The sequence below is a fragment of the Uloborus diversus genome, chromosome 8 (assembly GCF_026930045.1).
Source record: "Uloborus diversus isolate 005 chromosome 8, Udiv.v.3.1, whole genome shotgun sequence".
NCBI lineage: Eukaryota > Metazoa > Arthropoda > Arachnida > Araneae > Uloboridae > Uloborus > Uloborus diversus.
In genome coordinates this window covers 59,233,674-59,254,815 of record NC_072738.1, presented here as the reverse complement: position 1 = coordinate 59,254,815, position 21,142 = coordinate 59,233,674, and the positions used below count along the sequence as shown (strand labels likewise).

General features: G+C 35.5%; 1 protein-coding gene across 2 annotated transcripts in view; it reads left to right on the top strand.

The window, feature by feature from the left end:
* LOC129227225 (ras and EF-hand domain-containing protein-like) overlaps positions 1–21,142 on the top strand; it is a 135,523-nt gene that overhangs the window by 37,037 nt on the left and 77,344 nt on the right. For both annotated transcript variants that reach the window (XM_054861734.1, XM_054861733.1), the window contains exons 2-7: positions 4,577–4,729; positions 6,148–6,238; positions 6,350–6,445; positions 10,063–10,265; positions 15,531–15,599; positions 18,464–18,533. In XM_054861734.1, the coding sequence (XP_054717709.1) occupies positions 4,577–4,729; positions 6,148–6,238; positions 6,350–6,445; positions 10,063–10,265; positions 15,531–15,599; positions 18,464–18,533 (682 nt within the window). The remainder of the gene's footprint in view (positions 1–4,576; positions 4,730–6,147; positions 6,239–6,349; positions 6,446–10,062; positions 10,266–15,530; positions 15,600–18,463; positions 18,534–21,142) is intronic.

Below are 21,142 nucleotides of genomic sequence, written 5' to 3'. Positions count from 1 at the left end.
TTGCAGTCAGAATAGAACGTCCTCTGCTCTTGAACACAACGTAACAGATTGTTTTTGTTCCTCATCAACTGTTAGCAAACCATGAAAGTTCTGCATCATTTTTACCGCTCTTTCAGCTGCATCGTTTACTGCACTAAGCTTTGAGACAGTCTGTTTCACATAAAGGAATGAAATATTATTGACCATATCATAAAAACTGGATGAATTTTTTGTAGAGCAGCTTTTGAGATAATTGGGTTCACATTTTCGTACACTTTTATCAAAAAGCACAAATCTTTTTTGGGTGCTTTGACTGTCAAAATGCATTGAAGCCATGGTTTCACGTATATTGTCACTACAAAAAAGCAGACATCAAACAATGCTTCATTTTCCTTCGTTATCTAATTTTAGTTGTGAACTAAATATAATTGTTTTAGGGAGTAAATCGCTCGAGCCATCCATCGAGCTTTGTGCATGACTCCCGGTGGTCTTATTTTAAATTCATTTTCTGTATCTCCACCTAAAAATATGATAGGCAGTTCTGTCAACTGTTGATAGTCATCCCTGAGCGTAATATTAGTAAGTTCAGCACGGTAAAAGTCAAGTAAATTTTCCAAGTTAGGGTACAGTTCGGAACAACTCCGCAGCTCCTCCATAGCACTGTATTTAAGTGAGATAGATCAGTTCATATATGTGATGGCGGCAAGCAAAGGAAAGCATTTCTCTATCAAAAACCACTTAAAGGACCTGTTCTGGAAGCTGTAATATCACAACTTAACTTTGTCTTCGAGATTCCAATCTAAAACTGCCTTTCAAACAGCCTTTGTTTGTTCTTTTCCTGTGGAATTATCCAGTTTAGACTCAGCAATGAGTTGTTCCGTCACATCCATATAAAATAACTATAGATAAGCGATCTTCTTTTGATTTTTGAGCACTCAAAGCAGGCAACAGTCCCATCTTCCTCTATTTTGATTAACCGAAGTGCATCAGCATGTGCAATATTGAATAAATTGTTTAAATTACTTGAAAATTCTTGTTGGCGCTGCCTGAATACTTCTTGCAGTTTCTCTGCATTTTTTTGTAAGTATCTCTAGATTTGATACAGGTTTTTAAGTTTATTCACACAATTTAGCAACGATTTGGTGGGAACGCGTGCCTTTTCCCAAAAGATGATGCATTCCCGAATAACGATATTTGCACTTTCACTGATGGTTAAATTTACTTCTCGAATGTTATAAAACAAAACCGACAGAACTTGTCCGTTAGAGGGAAGTTTTAAGCCCGTAGTTTGTTGTTTTACGACTCCTATTAAAAATATCCCTTTTTTTCAAACTTTGCAATTCCACTGCCATGTTTCGTTCCCTATGGAAGGACTATACTGCGCTCGCTGACCGGAATGTATTCGTACTGACATGTTTGACGGTTTGCAAATTACTACGGATAAGCCCCCCTCCCCCCAACATATGTTTTTCTGTTTTCATTTGTTTTCTGTGCACTATTTACAGCTGTTTTGAGCTTTGCAAAGTATCGCGTCGCCAGCATTCGCTTGCTTATATGAATACACGTGCTATTTACACGTTTAGGCCTTTAGGCGCAAGTCGGCACGGGTTACCGTGCTTCAAATTGCATGAAACTTTTTTTCCAACGGTTTTGATATAAAAGGAAAAAAATAAGAGGGTATGCGTTTTAAAAAAACGACTTTCATTTTTTTGGGACACCCTACTGTATATATGTAAATTGGGAGATGGACCAGGTTGACGTGAGAAAATTCTAGTTTTTTAAAGTGTCGCGAATCGAACAAGTTTGAGAACCACTGCTCTAAAGGTATTTATCTCAAGAGTTAAAAATGAAACTACTAAACTAAGTCATCGTAGTAAAATCAAAGATGAAATTAGCAAAACTCATTCCCCTCCGGAATATAGCTCTGGCCTGGGTTTCTCGACTTTCATGGCAGAGAGAATTGTTCTCTTTGTTGGCATTCAAATTACTCTATGTAACATTGCTCCCTATATTGTACAACTTTTCCCACCGTTTTGCGCAAGCGTCTGATCAAGTCAAGCTCCCAGTTTTTTTCTTTTCACAAGTTGATACATATATATTAAAAATGTCGTTAATCTGTCCGACATGGTTCTGCAAAGAGCTTCTTGCACTCGAGTTCTCCACGGAAAGTGGAGGATCCCCAATTGTGTTGAAAGAGTGCGGAAAACTTCCCTGATGCCATAGTTGAAACACGTACAGTAGACTCCCGATTATCCGCGAATCAATCAACAATCACGAATATGTATTTTCGCAGTAAAAAGATAATACCAGTGGCTGTTTTTTTTTTGAAAAATTGTAAATTTACACTTAGTTGTTTTTGCTTGATTGATTGATTTGATTTAATTTTATTATTATTATTATTATTATTTTTGTGAGTTCTTCATCGTACATACACTTGTTTGTTATTGATGTTAAGTTCGGTTGTGCAAAAATACAAAACATTTTTACTGTACTCTATATATATTTGCACTGTTTGCAGAAAGTGTTATGCATCAATACAGTTAAGAATTTGAGATAGGACAATTTTTACCTGATTTGTCCCCCATTTTAGTCCTTTTGCGGTTATCCGCGATTTTTATTATCCGCGGCACTTGTGCCACCCAATTCCGCGGATAATCGGGAGTTTACTGTATTGCCAATTCTATCACAGTTGATGAGGGAATCCCAAAGCGGGTGTCGCGTAGTGCCCAAACATCGCTAACGAGAACCAAGTTTTCTATAAAAAGGAGCTGACTCATTTGGCATTTTATTTCCAAATCTGCTAGGGGACAAAATTAATATTTATACAAAAGCCACGTTGCAGAAAAGTGGTAACTAAGCTTTAGCTATGATGCCTGATTATTGTTTGATTATTTTATTCTGTAAATGAAGAAGATTTAATTCATACAAATTAAAAACAAATAAGGTTTGAAAATGAGATTCATTACAGTAAAAATTTCCCGATACATTTTCGCTGAACTTGTGAACTAAGTTATCTTTCTAGATTTACCTTAAGTGGCATTTTACTCAACTTATCACTAATTGTTTTACGACATAACAACCAGCTAGTATTATAATATATTAATCAATACTAGAAATAAGGTTGGATCCAAAGCCATCTTGAAACCAATATGTCTGATAAGTCGACTGGTCCTCTTCGGGGGTTCTAGCCAAAACTAGGGGCCCGGCTCGAAGTAGGAGTAGCGTAAACACTATGGGGGGGAAGGGGCTTCGGTGGCCTTGTGTCCGCAGCATCTATAGGGTCATTAAAGGGAAGTAGGATTTCAGTGTGTCATCTGTTGATCCTTCCCTTTCGTTTGAGTAAATTGAGACATAAAATTCAGTGCATTATGTAAAACAAAACACCATCCACCCAACTGGGTATGAAAAATTTGATTGTAAGACAGTTTGTTAGCGAATGAAATCCTCTTACCCCAGAGACTAGGGGGTAAATGTAAATGAAAATACCCTATTAGTTTATTCACGAGGTTGAGTAAGTATTAGATTTATCTAAAGTGACGTGTTACTCAACTTATCAACTATTTTACAACATGGCAAACAGCGACAAAAATAACGTATTTCCATATGCTTGAAACAAGGCTGGATCCAAAGCTGTCTTGGAACCAAAATGTCGGCTAGGTCCCCCTGTCCTCTGAAGGGGATCTACCTTACTATAGTGACTTTAGAAATCACCGGACCTATCAAGTAATGTGCTAAAAAATTTTAAAAAACCTTGTAATGGGACAAATTATCGGTTATTTTATTGCTGACAAATAATATTTCTATTAGAATTGGTATGTTTGTCTTTTAGCCTTTAACTATGCACTGTAAAAACGATTCAAAAACGCTTTTGGAAGATAATAGGCAGCTGACATGACCAATTTTTGCTAGTAACATATCTTTAAAAAACCAGGAACGATTTCCGCTAAAAAGTAAGTAATCTTTCTGAAATTAACCGTGTAACTCTCAAAATCTCTCTTGTTAAATGTCTCTGGAACCTTCTAGAAAAATTAAGTAGGTTTACTATAATTGATTAAACTTTTCTGATTTTCCAAGAGAGCACTTGCAACCACGGTCAAGGCAATGCGAGAATTGCCAAGTAAGTGCAAGCATAGCCTTACCTGCAATTCCTTCCTTGCAAAGCTAAGGCTATCCAATCCCGGGGGGCACCTTGGGGGGGGGGTCATGGCACAGGCTCGGCCATTGAAATTTTAAGGGGTGTTTTGAGGGGCATTTTTTTCATTTGGGGTTGGGGCACCGACGTCATTCCAATCAATGATTTATTCGCTTTCACTGAGAGCTTAGTTAATCTGAACACATCGTAGTCAAATTTTTCAGTCGATACACTAAATGAACACGTTCATTCAATCTTTAAACTGGTAGTAAAAAATATTTTTCACAACAGTGAAAAGCCTGCATTTGTGCAACTTGTAGCAATTCAAGGAACTTCTTTTTCGAAAATACTTGATTTTACGAATATACCAGTAACGTTTCCGAATTTTTTTACAGTGTACTTTTCAGATGAGGTTCATATTTTTGTGTGAATAATAAAATTAACTTTTTAAAAATTCAATTACAGTGATGAAGGAAAACTGAAATGGCTGCTCAATGAGCTGCAGACTTCAGAACAGAAGCATCTAGTCCCCTACCTGGAAAGTGCGGTGGAAGAACTTTTGGGCAATCTACAGCACCTTCAAGAGGAAAAGTCCAGGTTGGAAAACTCATGGAAAAGGTTAGACTTTTACGCTTGATGGCTGTTTTATTACTATTTTCTATAAAATGTGCTGTGCATATACGAAAAATATTGTTTCGCTTTTCTAAGAATTGTTTAACACATCTTGTTCAAATTGTGTCTACGCAAACAAGTTTACGGTATCCATATGTATATTTTGCAGCAAGATCCCGAACTAGTCAATTAATGCTGAAAATAAAGAATTTAAGAACTAATAATGAATAATTACATTAGTTTAATGTCTACGCTTTAACAGAGCAAATGTTTTTTTTTTTCAAACTATATTTTGTGATCTTTTCTATGTATTCAAGCTTTATTCTCTGATGTGCATACGTTCAGCAATTTTTGTTGGGTTTGTTGAAACTCAAAAACCCATTATCCAATAGAAGGGCCGTGAACACCTCAGAATATTTTATGTCATCCAGTGCAGGAGGGAAATAATAAAGGTGTAAAATACGGTAAAATAATTAAGAGAGAGCTTATCAATATCCAACGCCACTTGTATGGAATATGTCCTCTTCAGTTGTCTGAATGGATAAATCTGTTTGAAGCTGAGGCAAGCCATTGTTTCCGACTATTTAAAGTGGTGCTCCCCCTGTTTTGCCAACACGAAATTTTCTTTCCCCCCATTTTCAGTGTAAATCTTACATTTTGACATATTTAAGAGGAGGGGAATTTCAAATATCGGCGAAACTTGGGGTAAACATTTAATGTATATGAAAAATTGTCATTTTAACTTTGTGCTACAATATGATTAAAATGAAAAACCAACGTAAATAAAGCACAAATTTTGAATAAAATGCAGCATATAGCTATTTCAAGGCTACAATGGAGCCTTTTCATCACTGCAAGAAGCTCACCAACACAACCGAAAGTCGCGAGAGAACTGACAACAACCACGTGGTCACCGGTTTTTATACCAAAGAGGGCCAACCAACAGGAATTCAGGACACAAGACAGCAAACAACCAATCAGCAAACGACATGTCAATAAAATTTGCAACGAATTCGGATAAAAGTTTGCTAGAATTGAGAAGTATAAAACTGATGTCAAAACGTGTGTCCTTTACTAAACAATGATCCTTCATTTGAAAAAAAAAAAACTAATAAAAAAGAACTAGTGGAAAATTTTTGTAAAAATTGTTTTGCAGTCAGACATGTGAAACAATTCAGAATGTCAGCACATTTTTAACTTTTAGGCTCTGAATAATTTTCATTCATATAAATTTAAAATGCAAGAACAAATTCAGTCAGATTTGTCCACACTTGCCGTGGGGATCACCCAAAGGTACGTCAGTAAATATAGAAGTAAGTCAAACTTAAAACGACGTAGAATAATCTCTTTTTAACCGTTCCACATCAATAAAACCTCCAATGTGCCATTTTTGACATTCCTTAATTCAAAATTAATCTTTACAGAGAAAAAGTAGAGCACGAGAAACATTTGAAAAGAATGGAAGAAGAACTAGACAATCAAGTAAAGGAAGCTGAAATGAAGCTTAGACTAAAAGTACGTATTTCTGGCCTTATTTATAGTTGTAAAAAAATAATTCAATTTATAACACAATGTTTCCCCTTAATCGAATGATGATATTATTTCAATCATATTGCTCTTTAAAAGGCACAAGAAGAAGTTGAAGACGAAAGGAAAACGTTGCAGACGAAAATGGATGGCGAACTGGATAAAGTTCAGTCTCACCTTGCACTCATAGAAAAAGTAATTTGCTTGCTTTTTGCGTGTTTTCTGATGTAACCCATAAAGACAAGTCAAAAGAAATGATCATAGCATGATTATATTTGTACTTAATCCGCCCGAAGAATATTTGTGTTGAATATTGAAACGGATGATTTCATGATTTTATTTTAAAATTTTACAGTGATTTTAAGGTGCTATGATATCAGTCAACAGCATTTAATTACCAAGCATTCCTCTTTAAATCAATACCAAACTAATTTGAAAATTCCAGGGTTCGCACTCGTACTACTCCCCATTTTGCAAGGGGCTTAAGAGTGGGGGGAACTCAGGATTTTGAAGCTCATTTAAGGAGGGAAGACGGGAATCCTTGGTAAGAAATTTTATTAATTGATAGCATAAGCACCTTGAAATGTCTAAGAAATGTTCAATCAAAATCATCAAATCATATCTGTAGTAATAATCACTACAAAAGTATTATTTGAGATGCAAAGAGTATTATTTTCTTACGGTACTTTATACTCAGAATCTATAGAATTAACATGACATAAAAAAATAAAAAGAGCGTTAAATAGAATGTTAGCAAAGTCTGTCGATATTTAATTTGTCTGGAGAATTTTTTTTTTTTAAAGTCTTGATACCAATCGCGGCAGTTACCGGAAATTGTTTGAGTAATCTGTGGGTAGGAAAAAAAAGAGTTCGTGAAGAATGGGTAAACGTGTTGAATATAGCTAAAGCACCATTCCACGAAAAAGTAGCCATTTTGTCCCGCACGTGACGGTTCATATATTTCATTAAAAATTAATAATTTTAAATGACGGAAATTTTTACTTAATAAATCACTCATACGTGTGTGATTTCTTAAGCTACAAAACTTTGTTCAATACCCTGTTAAATTATTACTTTCAATGAAATATATTAAACGTCACGTGCGAGAAAAAATTACCGTTTTCCGTGGAATGGCACTAAATACCTTATTAGAAAAAAATTTTAGAATTAAAAGCGTGGCATTCGAATTCTCATTACGTATCGTTCAACATTTGGATAGTCTCTCACCCGATATTACTCCTCTAAATTTCTTCTGTTGAGGGTACATAAGCGGCAAAGTATCTAATCTCCTACACTAGTAGAAGATATTGAAACACTCATGATCCAAAGAACAGATGCTACATCTAGCTTTACAACCCTATTTTTGACTAAGCGAGAATTGAATGATTGCATGAGCATTCTTCCAGCTCTTTAGGGTGTACTCACTGAAATTTACTTGAATAAGTAGATTTATTCAACATTTTATAAAACCCTTTACAATTTATTGAAGCAGATATCTTTTTAATCATATCAGTTCCCCCCTCCCCATATATTCTTAAAGTCAGCTGAAGTGTTTATGAACAGCCTGTATATTTACTTTGTAAAGTGGACTGGAAGCACTTAGTATGTACAGCACTATTGCCATAGTAGTGCCCTGAAAAACTAAAAAAGATAATCTTCAAAAATTTCTGTTTTTTTTTTTTTTTTTTGATTCCTTTTTCAGCTTTAGACTAATGTCCTGCTAGTTGACGGTAAGGAAATTTTCCATGAGGCAAATTTCATGACTCTGTTACCTCTTAAGTGCAGGAATCGGTTTCTCAGCAGACGCAAATTGCAGCAGACGTATCTTGGCAACGTGAATATTAACTACAGTTTCCTACTTTGTGTTCGTGATTTTTTTTTTCTTTTTTTGAGTGTTTTTAGAGCGATTTTCGGCATTTAAATGCCGAAGGTTGTTTTATTTCTCAAATTACCAAGGTAATTTGCAAATTGCCTAAATAATCTGCATATTGCATCTACTAGACACACGTTGAAGGGAAAGAAAGATGCTTTCTAGAACAACAGAAACTTTTCTGCATTCTTAATTTAATAGAACTATATTAGTTTTTTCTCGATATCTAAAGAATCCAGCTAATCGTTGATAAAACTAGTGGATAGAGGCAAATTGTAAATTAAATCAAAAAGAACCAAACGACTTTTAGTTTCGAATACGGGAGGCTAGGAACGATTGGTGCAGAAGACCTTGGCCCACACATGGCTGCCGTGCTACGGAGATGATGGTAAAACAAATGACTTTTAAAAGTACACAATGATGCTATGCTTACTAATTAGTGCAATTTGAAGGCTGGTGGCACTTTGTACAACATACACTGTAAAAAATATCCGAAACGTTACTGAGTATTTTCGTGTATCGTCTCGGGATTTTAATGGTTTTTATACACTTCCCGGAAAAATAAAGTATCATCGTCAAAAAGTTTCCTGAATTGCTACAAGTCGCACGAATGCAGACTTCTCACTGGTGTGAAAAATATTTTAGCTCCCAGTTTAAAAATTAACTGGGCGTATTTTATTAAGTTGTATCGACTTTAGTTTGATTGCGGCCCGTCTAAACTGTTTAACCTCCCAAAGGGAGCGAAAAGTCCATGGGCTACGTGGCTTTGCATTGTAGGAAAGCACTGTTCTCGGTACTTACTCGCAATTCTCTCTTAGCTTTGGCCATGTTTGCAGTATTTATTGTGAAGCTCCATTCATAACTCAGGAAGGTGCTTAGTTGTTATATTAAACTTATACAAGTTTATTCTAAAGTTCCAGAGAAATACTGGCTTTAAATGGAAAGATTTCTGAATATTTCAGGAAAGTTACTGAAGCTTGAAAACGTTCCAGGTTTTTGCGAGATATGTTACTGGCAGAAATTGGGCATATTAGCTGCCCATTATGTTCCAGGAACGTTTCTGAATCATTTTTACAGTGTAGCCTTGTGTAGAATCTTTTATAAATCTTTTAAACTTTCAGGAAACGCAAGACATTCATTTGCACATTGTATAGGTAAAATGCTGGAAACTTGTTTCTATATTTTAACGGAGCAAATAGGGTAACAGCACCAGTAACAGACAAGGGTCCACGTACAGATATTCGTAAGTTTGGATTTAAATAATTAAAATTTTAGACGGGTAAAACTGATGTTGCTGCGACCCATGAATACGGTGAAACCATCTAGTGGTATCAGAGTGAATTTTATGAGCCAGTTGATATTTATACAAAGCAGTGGTGGGAGGTTATGAACAGCTACCACGAGGTACGTCGGTGTTTCATGTTCATTTAAATTTAATTAGATTTTAGGTCTAAAAAAAAAAGAACTTTTGCGCATTTTGAAGAGAAAAAAAGAATCTTGTCCATTATTCATTCTTTCTTCGTCCTATCTGCTACTGGATATCATCAGATTTTTCGGTGTCTGTTACTGAAGGACGGACCTTTTTTCGAAATTGAGCAAATTAAACTAGAATTGACTAATTCAAAGGATCCAGAAGCAGCCAGACGTTACATGAGATGTAGTTGCATGAAAGAAAATTAGTTTAGAAAGTCTAAAGGTATTAAAAAGGCTCAGAGAATTGAGTTAACCTAAGAGCAATGTCTTAAGCATGTCTGTTACTGGTGCCGTTACCCTATGTTTATTTGTAGATCACCTAGGCTATGTGCACATTTACGACTTTCGAGATTTAGCAAAAACAACTCCACAAAAGCACGCTTATAACCTTATATACTGTGTTTTAATTAGATCGAAGCATACGCATGTCTTTCTTTGAACTAAATAAAAAAGGTATCTTAATACTTAGGTGTACTCTTGGCTACGAACCCAGCCTCTCGAACAGCGAGATTGCCGCCTTGATGAGGTTAAAGCGAAGCTGGATGACGCCGTCCACGAGAATCGTCAACTGCGCATGTCATTATTGGACACGCAGACCAGCATAGCGCTCATGCGCAGTGAGCTCTTGCAGTTGAGGACCATGTACGAAGAGAAATGCAGAGAACTTTCCAGGTTATTATCTTAACCGTTATCTTTCGCATAAAGTTAGTATTATTCTCACACTAAAACTGAATTACATTAAAATATAATTCTTTTATGAGCAGAGAAGTGCTAAAAACTTACTTTCTTTGCTCTTCAGTAACTTTGGAACAAATTGTGGCAAAACGCTTTTTGGTTGATAAGATCATTAAATTGTTGAGTGGGATCATTAAATGGCAACGGGGGCAGTTGGGTAAGCAGATATGCTATTATAAAACTCGTGTTCTATTTACAGGGTGTTCCAAAAATGACTGATACATTTGAAAAAAAAAATAAAAATGAAAGGGGCAGCGATAGAAATATACCGTTTGTTGCATTTTGCTTGGTACAGCAGTAAATTTTCAGATAGACAAACTGAAAAAAATAGTTACAATTTTCCTCAACAGATGGCGCTGGAGGCATTTTAAAAGGTATGAAAGAAGAAAACGCAATCTGTAAGGTCGTCAAAATGATCGGTATGTTTGAAAAATCAATGCTGCTCGTTTAGTTTTAATTGGTTTTTCAAATATACCGGTCATTTTGGCGATCTTACAGATCGTCAAAATGACCGGTTCCTGTTACCTGCGTTTTTTTAGAGAACTTAACTTAGCCTGCACGCTTGTCTGATTTAGCCTCCTGTGACTATTTTTGTGGGGTTATCTGAAGTCGCGGGCTTATAATGCTTGAACAATGAAGTCGGGTTTGTCTCGTCCCGAACCCTGAAGGACCTGAAGAACCGCATCCGAACCGAAACTGCCAATATACTGGTCGAGATGCTCCAAAGAGTTGACCAAAACTTCCGAGCTCGACTGAATTAGTGCACTGTAAAAAAATTACTGACGAAACGTTACTGTGAACTTCCGTGTAACGTTTTGGGATTTCAATGATTTTATCCATTTCCTGGAAATATCAAGTATCACTGTCAAAAAGTTTCCTGAATTGCTGCAAGTTGTCCCAATGCAGACTTCTCAGTGTTGTGTAAAACATTTTTAGCTCTCAATTTAAAGATTAACTGAGTGTATTTATAAAGTGTATTGGCTCAGTTCGTTTATGGCTCGTCCATGCTAATTGAATCGACAGGTTTGAAAAGGGAATAAGTCCAAAAATCGAGTTTTTGAGAAATTAAAAAAAATATATATAAGTTTCGTAAATTTCATTCAATATTTTCCGGCTTTGTGCATAGGTTTCAGAGTTCGGTTAAGTGTAATGTAGTATCGTGAATCAATGATCCATCAATGAACTCACAAATAGTTACATATCCTGCAATTGAAAATTCATATATTAAATTTCTGTATTTTGAAATTCCGAATGTCTCCGTTTTATCAATATTATGAACATCTCGTTTCCGTTGTGGGAAACCACAAACTTCCGACACTTTATCGGAACCTCCCGATGCAATTGTTGTAGCAAATAAGTTAACAATAATTAATTAATTAAATATACTTTGATGGAAATAACGATATAGACTTTTTGATACACTGAAAAAATAAACATTTTGTAAACCAACAACGAACGATTACATAATAAACCATTTAAAACAGTTTTCTCAATTAGTTACGTTGGAGTAACTACTCGTGCTGCAATCTAGCGGACCAATTAATTATAAGTTCTAAGAAGGAAATAAATCCGGGATTTGTTTCCTTTTTACACTTGACGCTGAATTCAGTGCTCTATAAATATTTCTAGAGAATGTTTTTTATCTGTTTCTTACCCACATGTAGATTGAAACTAGGAGATTTATTAGATTGCAAAAACAAAATGAAATTTTTGGTCTTTATTCCCTTCTTAAACCTGCCGATTCAATTGAATCGCTGATTTTGAAAAGGGCGTAAGTCACCATTTTTGACAAATCGAGATAATAATGGGAAACGGTACTGTGAACGTAAACCTACCAAATGAGATTAAAAACGGCATAAGTTTGTAAGAAAAGTGATTGAGAAAAATGGAGGGGAAATTTGCGATGATTTTGAAAAGGGCGTTAGTCATTGAACTTACGCCCTTTTCAAACTCATTGGCGAATTTTAATAGATGTCGCTGGTTGTGCAAGGTGATATTTTTTGTTTCTCTTGTATTACAGTGTTTTATGAACTGTAGTGGGTAATCTTCCGTCACTATTTCGCGATATTGCATCATTATTTTACCAATATTACGTCGTCATTATCTACGTTGTTTTGGTTTAGGTATTTTTTTTTTTAACATTAATGATCGACAAACTAAATGAAAAAAAAAACATAAAAAAGGAGTCAGAAACATGCTTTGATTCATTTTTTTCAGAGAAACGTGACGCTGTCCTTGCTAATATGTACTCTATGTAATCAAAGACAATACAAGACGTCTATTTTCAATCCCTCGTTGATCACCATGAAGTCGAAAAACATCGTCCCAGAAAAGAGAACCACGAGTGAGGCAGTCCACTTTCAGCTATCATGTCATGCAGGGCTCCCAAAAAGTATCTGTTTGACAAAAGGTTTTTCTCAGTCTTCACAGCGTATCCGAAAAGAGGCTAAGGCGTTTACAGGGATTGTTAAGAGGAGGAGACACTCCAAAAGAACTGCGCGCTCAAGCTCCTCGACCAAATTTTTAAGATTTTCGCCATTGAAATCCATCGAATAGTGGAGTATATTAAATCATTTCCCACAAAAACGTACCACTATTCCAGCAGAGAAAACATCTACGTCCCTGACGAATATCATGCATTGATTCGGGCTACCAGAAAGGATCCCTTCACTGTCAAAGTGCTACGCCCCAAAGAAGTCAAAGATTTCAGTCAATGGTGGCCAGAGTTTTATAAGAAATCCTGCGTCCCTTTGAAAAAGACACGCCCGGGCCAGAAGAGAGGTTATCATGATTTATTCTCCGGTCAGTTCCAACAAGATGTACGTGTTTGATTTTTCAACACCTAGGATCCTTATTGCTTTTGACCGGATTGACGGTCTTATCTACAACAGTTACAAACTCCTGAAAGTCAAGAACATCCCCAATCTACAAACTACGCCAGCACACACTCACTGATCAGGTGCCCATCAATGAAAAGAAGTTGACTAACATTAGAAAGCTCCTCTTTCACATTCCCGAATAACACCATGGATTCTATAAAATGATCCTCTCTTGGGAAAAATACCGCTTCTAACAAGGCCAACCAATTTGAAACATTTATACACTTAAAAATATCTTTAAAATAAGTGCAAATGAAATATTTTTTTACTGCCAAAAACCGATTGATTTTGAAAAGGGCGTAAGTCATCTAATTTGTAAATTCGATATTTGATCCAAATTAAATCGGAAATTAACCAAAACTTCACTGAACATATGTAAAAGCAATGCCTTTGGAACGACTGCTATAGATTTAAAATCACTAATTTGTAACTTGAGATAAACGGTTTTATCAAGTTTTCTCAAAATCAATTACTGGTGACTTACGCCCGTTTCAAAATCAGCGATTCAATTAAGATTCCAGAGGAAGCGAATAAGAATGAACTAGATTGTTTTGCAGGAATTGCAGGCATGTAGAATTCTCGAAACTTGTTTGCAATTCTAGCTTAACTTTGGCCATGTTTGCATCACTGCTTATGGGACTTTCTCAATAAATCAAGAAGGTGCAAGGATATCATATTATACCTACCTAAGTTTACTCTACAGTTCCAGAAACACGACTGGCTTCAAATGGGAAGTTTTATGAATTTTATGAATTTTTCAGAAAGCTTCATGGGTAATTTCAGGAAGATTACTAAATTTTAGCGGACAATGTTCCTGGATTTTGTAAGGTTCATTACTGGCAGAAATCAGGCACATCAGCTGTCCATTATTTTCCAGGAACGCTTCTGAATCGTTTTTACGGTGTGTAGTCCAGTGTATTTATTGACAATGGAGGGTAACACTTACAAGATTTTGATTTCAAAACAGTAATAAAGAGTTTTTACGTATGTAAAAGTTATTTAAATTTAAAAAAAGGAAATTTTCGCGCCCCACTTTTTGAAACGTTACACTATAAGAATGATTCAGAAACATTCCTGGAAAATAAATGTGTCTAATTTCTTCCAGTAACATATCTTACAAAAACCAGGAACGTTTTCCGCTAAAATTTAGTAACCTTACTGAAATTATCCTGGAAGCTTCCTAAAATATTTGGCGCTCTTCCCGTTTAAAGCCAGTCGTATCCTTGGAATCTTAGAATAAACTTAGGTTGATATACTATTATAGTTTGGCACCTTACTGCGTCTCGAAGAAAGCTCCAAAAGCAGTATTGCAAACATGGCCAAAGCAACGTCACACTTAGAAGTAAATATCAAGAATTTTCCTCCCCTGCAATTGCTTGCAAACCTACGTAGTCCATAGACAGATTTGCGCCCTTTGGACGCTTTATCAGTCTGGACGGGGCGAAGTCAAACTGAAGCGGATACCACTTTATAAATAATCTCAGTTAATCTTCATACAGGTAGCTAAAAATGTTTTTCACTTCGTGAGAAGTCAGCATTCGTGCGACTTGTAGCAATTCTAGAAACTTTTTAACAAGAATACTTGATTTTTCCAGGAAGTGGATAAAAACCATAAAAATCCCGTAACGTTACACGGAAATACTTAGTAACGTTTCGGAAAATTTTTACAGTGTAACATATTCCTTGCGTTTTTTTGTATTTATACCCCAAATACTTATGCTCCATTTCTTTTTTGAACAGAAATCACGAAATTAAAAACGAAAGTAAATGCAAACTAAACCAAAGCAAATTGTCTTCTTTATTGAAAGCCACTCTCAATAGAAGGATATAAATGCACAATCATTCAAGACATCTTTGAGCTACCATTTCTCTATTTTTCGTTCCTATATGTTTTCCCCTCTATGTTTTTTCCCATCGCACTTGCAATAGAAAAAAACTAACCTGTTGTTCCTACGATACAAAATGATACGAAATGAAAAAAAGGGCGTAAAAAAAATAGAAATTCAAGTAAACTTAAGTTAAACTAAAGTAATAGAAAGGGTAAGGAACATAATACGGTTCATATCAACCAATGGAGAAGCGTAAGGCTTACTGTGATTCACGCTATCCCACGGAAGGTGATCACATTCACCTTTAGTGTGGAGAGAAAAAAAAACTTACTAGGTAGAAGAAAATTAACTGCAGTTTTGAAATCAGAGTACCTTTAAAAGAGCTCAGAATTCGAACTCAACAGAAATTTTGTTACAAATTGTTCCCAAATGCATTTATTCCAATGTCAACATCTTAAACATGCTGTTTTATTCTTTTATTTTCTTTTCTCAAGTGAAAGGGAGAAGATTATGGAAGTATTACAAGAACAGGACCATTTGAGTCGTCAGCTTAGTCTCCTACAGTAAGTATATCTTATTGGTATTATAGTTCGCACAAGAAAAAGACGCTTTTCAGAGAAACAGAGAGCAAGATTTCAGGGCAGTTTAAACGCTCTCCCAAAAGAAAAACTATGCTATGAATGCACAAAATTTCAATCAGTTGAAGACACGTGTTTTTAGATTTTGAGGAACTCTCTTTTCCAATGCAGAAAACTGCTATCCATAGTCCACTCTCACATATGTATCGTTCACTTTCGAGGATGCTTCAGTTAGACAAGTTTCAAAATTTATAACGATTTTTATCTCGCTAATCAGAATTTCATTCTCAAATCTCGCGAAATGTTCGTCAGTTTCTCCGAAAAGTTCAACTGGAGCAATTTCTTCAAATACGGCGAAAATCCGTGATATTTGAGAGGACCCTTTGCTGAGAGTGTAAGGTAGCTAACATTTTTCGGCAGTCAAAGAAGACTTGCTTGAAACCTCGAAACAACTGGTTGCAAATTAGTGTATCAACAACATTGTTTATTTTTTGGTTACTTCAGAGCCTGATTAACGCAGGGGAATGCGGGGCATAGGCTCCTCCTCTTAGATTTCAGGGGGCCCCAAATGCTCCTTAATTTATCATGCCAATTAAAAATAAATAATGATTTCACTCAGAATCTTGAGTACAATGATGTCATTGATATTTTTGCAAATGCAAGGACAAGGAAAAAATCTCTTTATTTGTTGATAAAAATTCCCTTTAAAAAATGATCTCTGGAAATCTCAAAACCATTCTAAATTTAATCTCTATTTACTTTAAAAAGTTATGTACATCATAGTACCTTTGATATTTACGGTAAACTGGCAAAGTTTAACCCCATCTTATTTAATTATCGTATACTATATCTCTTTGACTTTTTAAACGTTGTGATATGAGGTTACCTCCAAACTTAGCATGGTTGTGTTAATACGCAAGTATCGAAATATTTTATAGCTTCAGAATAATCGGAAATATAGAGGGGCGGGGGGGGGGGGAGACAAAATGAATTTTATGCCCAGTGTCTTTGTCCAGTGTTTTTTCATGTCCAGATTCCTTTATTTCCAGATATAATTTTTTTTGCTAGAAGCACTGAAGCAGAGCAGTGGCTAAGATATTGTTTCAAAACGTTAACGCATTTACAGTAGGACCTTGATTAACTGAGATTTCTGCTGACCGAGTCGGTATTTTTACAAAGAAAGACAACAGACTTTAAAAAATGCATATTTAATGAAATGAAGAATTTTCAATTTAAAGATAAAAATATTTTCTGGAAGTTTCTGGTTTTTAAAATTTTATCTTTGAATGTGTAACTAATCATTGTAAAAAAATTCAATTAACGTTTTAAAACTTACTACAAGTTTTTTTCCTATTTCAGTTTTCTAACAGTAAAACCATACTTTTTATATGTTCATTTGCACCTTTTAAAATATTCTATTGTATTTTTAATTAACACATTTTAAAAATTATGATCCTTGCAAGTTTTTGTACAAAGTTCAATAAACCGAGATTTCCGACATTCGCGGTCTCAGCTGTTCCAATCAGCTCGGATATTCGAATGTTAATGTACTTCTACATGTGCACTTTTAGTAGTTCTGAGAAGATTATGACAATTTCCAACACTGTAAAAATTTTTGTGCAACTTTACTCCATAAAAAGGATGGCAGCTTAGCTGCCTCTACCGCTCTGGAGTATCTTAACTGACACAACCGGTGTAAAGTTACACATCGCTTGCGGAAGGTTACACCATAGTAATGTAACTATAGCGTAACGTCTCACTAATTTGTGTGTTAGGTTGCACCAGAATTTTGGGTGCACCTTTCCCTTGTGAACCTGCAAGGGAGATTCGGTAGGCTTAATGCAATTGAACCTTCCTGAGTTATTATGAAGGCTCCAGAAGCATCAATGTAACCTTGTCTACAGCTAAAGCAGAATTGCCCGCAATTATGCAGCTATTCCCAAGTGCTTATTTGCTCTCAATGGGAGCTTAAACAACCTGGGCGGGCCGTGATCGTTTTAAAAGCCGATATACTAAAAAAACACCAGTCAATCTTTAAACCGCTAGCTATTCCCGCCCCCCCCCCCCCCATGATACTGAAAAGTTTGTAGTCGTGCAACTTGTCTATTCAGGAAACTTTTTTATAAATATACTTGATTTTACGGGGAAATAGATAAAAACCCGTGAAATCCCAAACCTTTTCATGGAAATACGCAAAGCAAAAGTTTCTTTTTCACTTGGTCACAAAGGCTAATTAGAGTTTACCAGCTCCACGCCGATGCTGATCTCTACGCATGCGCTTTGAGATTTGCTGACTGCACGTGGAAACCATACTGTAACGTTCCTCCAACAATTTGAGTTTTTAAAACAATGGTACTACACACTCCAGAATTCGTGTAACCTTACACCCATTAATACTGGTAGCATTACACAAATTTTTCGCAGTGAATTATCAAGTAAGAGTTTACCATTTGGGGGGGGGGGGGGAGATAATAACGGTCCGTATGTGGGTATAAACTTTCATATTAAAATTGGTAATATGCTTTAGAACCAAAGGTTCTGGAAGGTTTAACTCTGAAATCCCCATTCACGAAAGGAGTTTTTTCTTTTCTAGACATCATTTTCACTTTTCGACTTTCGCGTCACCTACCAGCCGTAAACTAATGTCGTACTAATAGGGGGGAAAACGTGATTAGATAAGGGTCAAAAGATAAAAAATAATTAAGTATAAATCTTAATTAGTTTTTAAAAATAAATTTTCTTCAACAGTGCAATATTTGTAAACGCCCTGTAAATTTTTAAGATATTTTATTTTTGAATTATTATGTCATCAATGTCAGTTTTCTTATATTAATTCTAACTATTTTCAGCGACGCTAATAGACGCTTATTGGATAATGCCGATTCTATAAGAAGTAGTGTTGAGACCTCAAGCAAACAGGTAAATTGTTGTAACTAATATTTTCCATTCTATTATATCCAAGGTTTTCTATTTTCCTGATATTAGATTTCTTCTGATTGATGAAAAATTTATCATGGTTAAGTTGTTTTAGTATTAGTTTAGTATAAGTACACCACAGGTGTACTTTGTGGAACGGAGATGTACGTCAGCCCGCCGCTGGCGGGTTGAACGAGTCGTCGTAGGCGACGAGATCGCCGCGGCTGCCGAAGTAGAATAATCTAGCCGCCCTGGTGGCTAGTAAACAAATAAAACTTGACATAGAAACTTGAAGGAAAATGAATATAGTGGCAGTTTCAAAGTTACTTCATTTCAGAAAAATTGAAGATCTCGCTTTTCCCTATAATAACTTCTGATTGCAAAACAAAAAGGTGGGAAAGGGGGGAGGGAGGAGGCGTGTCTAAGCTGGGTCACATTGGCCTCCTCCAAAGTTAAACCGCATATATGAAACTGAAAATTTTTATTACAACGTTTTAAATTACAGACGAAACGGTACACGTCCACACATTTGCTTCCATCTGCCTACGGTCTTAGTAAAGATTGTTTGAGCATTATCTATTGAGAAGCGTAAAAAAAATTTTAACTTTTGAATGAGACACGTAGCTCTATTATGAAAATCTAAAGATATTGACTGTATATTAATGACATTTTTGTTTTCAGTTAATCTATCATTTATAACCTTTAAATTAAATGCAATGGAGCAATAGAATGTTTGAAGCTACCAGTTTGTGACATTCGTAAAAATAAATATGTATAGAAATCTGCTTTCCTTACCACGTAATTACAGTCCGATCAATTACTTCATGAAAGCCATCTGCTTAGAAAGCTAAACATTTAAAAGAGTACAAAAACTTTCAAAATGCTTTTGCCATAAATCTTGCATATTCTTATGTAAAATGTCCCCCTGAATCCAAATATCACCACCGTTTTCCTCCTATACGTACTAACTTTTTGGAAAAGGCACCCTTCAATTTTTTTTAGTTTTCGACAGTTTCATAGCCAGTATTTTCATTTAGAGGGGAAGGAAGCGTTATAGTTATATCAAAGCCATTAGCCATTACACTCTTCTGAAGAGCTACAGAGATACAAAGTTTAAAAGCATGAACATTTAGAGCATGTTGGGGAAACACATGGGGTTGAACCTAAAATCTTTTCAAAACCAATCTGTCTTTTATGTGAAAAATTGTTTTACGTTTTTTTCTCTTATTTTTCGGCATTAAACTATACTATAGGACTGACACGCAGATGTTCGCGTTCAGTCGCAACTAGTGATGTGGATCGGGTAAATACCCAGTGGGTAGGTAAATATTTTTTGGGTATTTACCCGGGTATTTACCAAAAGCCTGGGTAAATACCCAAAAACTGGGTATTTTACAAAAAAATGCAAAAAGCGAGTTTAATTTTTTTTTTTTAAATCTAAGTATGAAATAACTGGTAAAACTGATACATGCATATGTATTACACAGTTTATAATATTTTTTATTGGAAGACTTGATGAAATTATGGAAAAAACATATTGTGAACCAAAGAATCTTTCTTTTCAATGTCTTAATTGGACAAGTATAAGCAATTCAATGATGAACTTCAGGATTTCAAAATCACAATCTAGGTTAGTCATATCCAAAATGAAAAACAATTAAGCATGAGGGATGATTGGAAGAATTTACTGAGAAGTTATTAAGACTATGATGTTATTTATTCATTTATTTTATTGCTGTTTAAGTGGTAACATGGCAAATATAGAAACAGTTTTCACATTAATAAGCAAAAAAAAAAATTGTTTTCTGTTGCCTTTGTTGCCTTGCTCATTTGCATTTGCTCCCCAGTACTTCATGATGAAAACTTATTCGAACTATTTTTAATACACTTAGTGATGTTGGGTGGGAAGGTAAATATTTTTTTGTGGTATTAATCGTAAGGCAGGGTGTAAATCCCCTAGTAATTGCGCATTTTGCCAAAAAAAAAAAAAACTTTAGGTGGTATCAAAAGGTGATGATTTTCTTTTTTGTGATGAAATATAAATGTATACTAATGTTACTTTATAAGCATACTAGCAAAAATGCCCGGCGTTGCCTGGGTCAGCAATAATTGAAAGAAACAATCGCTACTTTCTTTCGTTTTCTGTTTTAACTGAAAGAACTCAAAACACACCGCTTTGACGTGATTAAAAATCGAGCTTCTTCCTTTTCCAAAATATGAACTGACAAAAACAAAGATCACTAAAAACCATGCGCTTGCTTCATTTAATTAAATAGTACACAAACACACAAAAAAAGAAAAAAAAATAATTTGAATTTTGACATCTTGAATTCAAATTATGTCTTTCGCAATCATGTGTTTTTTTGCGTGTGTGCAGGCATGTGTGTGTGTGTGTGTGTGTGTGTGTAGGCGTGTCTTTGTGTCTGTGTGCAGGCATGAGTGTGTGGGTATGTGTGTGTAGGTGTGTGTGTGTGTATGTATGTGTGTGTAGGTGTGTGTATGTATGCGTGTGTGTGTAGAATATGGACGCAACCTGGAGACGGTTTTCGCTAGAGGAGCAGCATCGTGAGGCGGCCAGCCGACGGTGCTGCTGCAGAGGGAGGCGGGGGGGG